General features: G+C 61.9%; 1 protein-coding gene across 1 annotated transcript; it reads right to left on the reverse strand.

Annotated features, from left to right (window-relative positions):
- Positions 1-81: 81 nt before the first annotated feature.
- On the reverse strand, positions 82-4487 carry NDUFB7 (NADH:ubiquinone oxidoreductase subunit B7). The gene is made up of 3 exons (XM_047842432.1): positions 4299-4487; positions 696-864; positions 82-282 (listed from the first exon to the last, which is right to left on the reverse strand). Exons 1-3 carry the CDS (start codon positions 4408-4410, stop codon positions 150-152), a joined length of 414 nt encoding a protein of 137 aa, XP_047698388.1. The 5' UTR covers positions 4411-4487; the 3' UTR covers positions 82-149.
- Positions 4488-5307: the final 820 nt, after the last annotated feature.

Genomic DNA, 5307 nt, shown 5'->3' on the forward strand with positions numbered 1-5307 from the left:
CTTGGGCTCAGGCTCCGCGTGTTTCTTTCGGGGGAGGGGGGTGAGGGCGGGGTTGGGGAGCCAGCACACCACAGGAGGAGGCAGGGTTCGGGCTGAGGGGCCCGGAGGCTTTTATTTATCGACTGGTCCACAGGGTGGGGGCGGGTCCGCTACAGGGCTACCTCGGGGGCCACCTCGCCGGGCCCCTGGCCTTGGGCCACGGCTGCCGCCCGCTGCTCCCGCCGCTTCTTCCGCTGGAGCAGCCTCCGTTCCCGCTCAAACTCCTTCATGCGCATCACGTAGCTGCGAGCAGAGCACGTGAACGGGTGTCAGGGCCCCTGGCCAGGTCCTCCCAAGCCCCAGGAGGTGGAAGGGCCCGGAATGGGCGTCCCACGGCTTTCTGGGAGGTCTCTGAGTAGGACAGACCTACCGGCGTGTGGCTGGCTGCTTTAAGTCTGGGGTCTGCCGAGCAGGTGCTGGCTGGTTGACAGCGAGCCCTGGGGCGGAAGCTGGGCCTCCCACCAGGAAGCCTGGCCTGGCCATTCCTCCAGGTGGCCTCGAGACCACCCGTCCACCCAGCAGGCCCTTGAGAGTCCTCCTTCCACCAAGGTGGGGCCGGGCCAGGGCTGGGGCGTGGGCTGGGCTGGGGTGCAGGGTTGAGGTCAGGCCAGGGGCTGGGGCTGAGGCCAGGGTTGGGGCTGGGGCCGGGGGCTCACTCGAGGTGCTCGCAGTGGTCCCAGTCGTGCTGCTCGTGCTTGCAGGCCAGGAAGTTGGGGAAGCTGTCACGCTTGCACTTGAGCAGCCGGATGAGGTAGTGGGCGCAGTAGTCTCGCTGCTGGAGCACCAGCTGCGCGTCATTCATCTGCTGCTGTGTGGCCACCATCTCTGCAAGGAGCGGGTGGGCTCGTCGGGGTCTCACTGCTAGACACCCGTCCCCACCATCACACCTGATTCCAGGCGGACCCAGCGGGCAACGTGCAGCTGGCGGCCACGGATCAGGGTCCGTCTCTTCCCTTCACCCCGGGGCACCTCGACGTCTGTGCTGGATCCTCACCTCCCTTTCCTGGGTCTCCTTCCCTCCTCCCCCCCGCCCCCAACCCTGGGCTCACTCTCTGGACAGGCCCACCCTGCAGGGCCCACGCTCAGAAACACTTTCTCCCAGCGCGTCCCTCTGCGGGGCGCACCCCGGCGTGGGGCGTGTTGCCTGGCAGACCCGGACCCCAGCTTTGCCCTCTGGGCCGGCCTCTGCTTCCTCCGCTAAGAAATGGAGTAACGGTCCCCCGCCCCGAGTCCACAGTGAGTGCTGCCTGAGCGAACACATGGGAAGTGCCCAGGCTCGTGACTCAGAGCTGAACACTAGCTCCAGGGTCCCAGTGGGTGAATCCCCTTTCGGGGGGCCCAGTGGGGCTGTTAGGAACTGGCCACATACCCCAGCCTGTGCCCACCGTGCCTGATGACCTGCGTTCCTTTCTCGGCCTCCAAGAGGGCTCAGGGCAGCACGGGCGCCCAGGACCCAGCCTGCCGGCACCCTCAGGCGCCACCTCCGCTCCCCTCGACATCTTTCTCGGTCCGGCTCCTTCCCATCAGCACCTAAAGGCGTCCCCGGCAATCTCGCGCTCTTCCCCTGGCTGGCTTCCCTCCCCTCTGCCTGTCTCTCTGGCCCAGGCCCTCCTCCTGCCCCTGCACCCCACTCTCTTCCAGCTTCCACACCCCACCCCAGCACTGCTCACACGGGGCTCTCACCAGGGCCTCCCAAGATGCCAGGACCCCGTGCGTGTGTGCTTCCTCTCGAACCTCATCCCCACAGCTCCCTGGGGACCACCCCCTCTTCACGTCCCCTCCCGCTCCGCGGCTGCCCAAACATTAAATGTTGGTTTCCAGTGGTCCTTGCTAGGAGCCCTCTGCGCATTCCAGTCGGCGGCTTCGATCGCTACTCCCCGGGGATGAGCCCCAACCTGCTCCCCCCACTCCCTTCATCTGAGCCCCAGGCGGGGGTATCCACCTGCTGGCTTCCACGGCAACGCGGTGCACCCGGGGCTCCGGCATCATCCCTCAGCAGCCAGGATTTACAGAGCGCCTACCATGTGCCGGTGTTGGGGGTACAGTAGGAACCATGCCAGACAGGGACGCAGGCCCTTGAAGGCAGACGCAGACCACACAGATAGAACTACAGCGTTGCAGAATGTCTGGCAACGGTCTGGAGTAGGGAGAACAGTAAAGCAAGGGAGGGAGGGGCGGGGTTGGGGGCTGCGTCACAGCTTTATGTGGAGGGGTCCCTCAGGACTGGCATCCGAAGGCGAGGGAGTGAGTCACACACACACCTGGGGGAAGAGCACTGCCAGCCGTGGAACAGCAGGTGCAAAGGCCCTGGGGTTCAGGATGCCCCAGGGATCAGCCTGAGCATGCCGTCAGAGCTGGAGGCAGGGGCCCGCTTGGTGGGGGCGGGGAGGGTGTCACAAACTCTTTCAGACCTGATGAGTGGGAGATGCCATACAGGTAGTGCACCTGTGAGCCCAGAGTTCAGGGTCCAGGCCCGGCCGGAGATGAAAACTTGGGAGCATCACAAGGCATGTGAAACGGGGGGTCTAGCAGACACACGCCCAGGGATGGGTGGGAGTGAGTGGAGACAGAAGGCCCAAGCAGCGAGGCACCTCAACAGTCACAAGACAGGGACGTGGGCAAGAATCCTGAGGGAGCATCAGTGAGGTGGGTGGGCGCGTGGGGGCCCAGGTGACGAGGGGTTTCCAGGAAGCGGTAGTGATCAACTTGGAGGTGACTGCGGTGGGTCGATGAGAAGTGACAACTGACAACGGGGTCCAGTGGTACGTGCGGTGTGGGGGTGGGAGGGAAGCGGGACAGCAGCCCCTTCAGTGAGGTGGCGGGGAGACCGCTGGAGGAGATTTTGAAACGGCAGGAGCAACAGCGTGTTTGCACGTTGACGGGGAAACCAATGCTGCGAGAGGGGAGAACGGCTGGGGCAGCCCCTCTGATAGGTGAGGGGGCACAAAAGGGTTCCTCTGGAGCGGGGCGGGGGGGGGGGGGGGGGGGCGGGGCGGTGTGCTTAGCTAGAGCAGGGGCAGATCGTGCACAGTAACAGGAGAGAAGGCCAAGGCCCAGGGACGCAGGGAGGCCAGGTGAGCTCTTCTGGTTGCTTCTGGCTCGTTGACGGGTGGATGTAAAGTGACCAGCCGACGGAAGTGGGAGGGAGGTGGGAGAAGGTGCCAGAGTCACAGAGAAGGTGGGGGACAGTGATCTAGGAAGGCACAAGGGCGACCCGAGTGCCAGGGAATATGGTGGGAAAACCAGTAACATGAAGGGTCCGCCGAGGGGAGCAAAGGGGAGACCAGTCACCGAGGTTGGGGGTTTCTCTCCCGTGATACTCAGCTGCACCTCCTGCCAGGAGGGAGAGCCGAGTTTCAGCAGGTCAGTGGAGCACGGGCCCGTGGGATTATAGGCAACGCGAGGGGCGATGGGCAGTGGATCAGGAGGTGGGGGGACTGATGGACTGCAGGACTCTCAGGATTTGGGGCACCGGAGGCGTCCGCCTCCTGGTTCTCTCGAACCCAGACCTCTCTGCACACCACCGGCTTCGGTCGCCCTGCCTGTGGCCCGCCCAGCAGCCAGCACAACCTTTTGACAAAGCAAATCTGGTCAGAAGCACTGACCCTCCCCTCTCCTTGTATGTCATCTGGCCGATTCCTACGTATCCCTCTCAGATCTCGCCTCCAGCCACCGACTCCTGGGAGCCTGCCTTGATATCCCCCAGGGGCGGCGCCCGAGATAATGCCTGGCTCCGCTGTCTCTCCCACGGGGCTGGGGCTCTCTTTAGTCACTGCCTGATGTATGCGCGGTGCCCGACCCGAGACCTGGCCAGGTTGGCCCTCGATGTGCTTGACATTACTCATTAAAAAAAAGAGAGAAGCAACGAGCGGGACAGCATGTGCGGCGCGAGCCCCCCTTTCGCTTTGTGTACACCCCCAAACAGCAGCGATATCTGGATAGAGGTACGGTGGACACGGGCCTTCCGTGATAAGCCCTCCCCTGGCTCCCCAGTGATTCCGGGACTGAGCTCAGCTCCGCCCGCCTCATTAGCCCCCCGACTGTCACTCTCGCCCCCGGGCTTTTCGCTCACACCGTGACTTCTGCCTGGGATGCCTCCACACTCAGGCAGGCTCACGCGTGTCCTCCGCACTCTTCCGGGCCGAGACCAGGGCTGAGCCCAGACATAGCACGAGAAGCCCGAACCCAACCCCGGGGACCCCGGGATTCGGGGGTTCGCGCCCCGAGCCCGCCGGTCGCGCCTGCGCACTGGGCCTCACCGCGCTCCTTGCGCCCCGGGAAGCCGTAGTCGGGGGGGAAGGTGGGCATCCGCTGGGGGTCGGGTTCCCCCGACGGATCGGTCACATAGCGCCGGGCGAGATGCGCCCCCATGGCTGCAGTAGCCGCAGGTTCCTGCAGCCGCCGGGGTCACCTCGCTCCTACCCGGAAGCACTGCTCCTTCGCCAGCCACGGCTTCCGGGTTGTGCAGGCCGCAGCCGGGATCAGGGAGATGAACGACTCCGGAGGCCTTCCGTTTTCTCTGGCTCCACCTGGCGGTCAGGCGGAGACAGCACAGGCGCAGCGCGTCCTTTCTAGGGATCAGGTGGATTCCAGAAGGGGGGCTTCCTGCTTCTGGAAACCAGCGGGGCAGGCGATGAGGGACAGTGGGGCCAGGGGCCAGGGGCCTTTCCCTCCCCTCCCCGGGCGCCTCTGGTCTCCCGGGGCTAGAGCATAAATGAAAGTTATTTTTCATAGTATACAGTATTTCCCCCCAAAAACGTTTTTCCTCTAGAACTTTTGACTTTGTCTTAAAAACAAAACGAAATAAAAACAAAACCCTGCACAGTACTGGTAATATAATTAGCAAACATCAAAAGTTTAAATACAGTTATTCACAATCAATATTTTAATTGATTAAATTGAATTCAAATAATCAGATAAAGTTATTTGTAAATAAAAGTATTTAAAACTGACATTTTAAATAAATCCCATTGGATGCTTTTGTAAAAATAAAATAAGATGCAATTGTAGATGCATTTCTACGTGCATAAAATAAGATGCATTTCTACCCTGGTCATGATCCCAGGGCCGTGGGATAGAGCCCCGAGACTGGCTCCGCGCTGCTCAAGATTCTCTTTTTCCCTCCCTCCTTCTCCCCCCCACACTTTCTCTCTCTCTCTCTCTCTCAAATAATAATAATAATAATAAAAAATCTAGGGGCGTCTGGGTGACTCGGTTAAGCGTCTAACTCTTGATTTCGGGTCAGGTCATGATCTCACAGTTTGTGGG

Source organism: Prionailurus viverrinus, chromosome A2 (genome assembly GCF_022837055.1).
Source record: "Prionailurus viverrinus isolate Anna chromosome A2, UM_Priviv_1.0, whole genome shotgun sequence".
Taxonomy (NCBI): domain Eukaryota; kingdom Metazoa; phylum Chordata; class Mammalia; order Carnivora; family Felidae; genus Prionailurus; species Prionailurus viverrinus.

What these genes read in the sequence shown, in the direction of transcription:
- NDUFB7 (XM_047842432.1), bottom strand. Translation starts at nt 4,410, where the DNA reads ATGGGGGCGCATCTCGCCCGGCGCTATGTGACCGATCCGTCGGGGGAA. An exon ending in CCCGGGGCGCAAGGAGCGCG is followed by an intron (nt 865 to 4,298) that starts GTGAGGCCCAGT and finishes CGCTCCTTGCAG; the next exon opens with AGATGGTGGCCACACAGCAG. An exon ending in GACCACTGCGAGCACCTCGA is followed by an intron (nt 283 to 695) that starts GTGAGCCCCCGG and finishes CTCTGCTCGCAG; the next exon opens with CTACGTGATGCGCATGAAGG.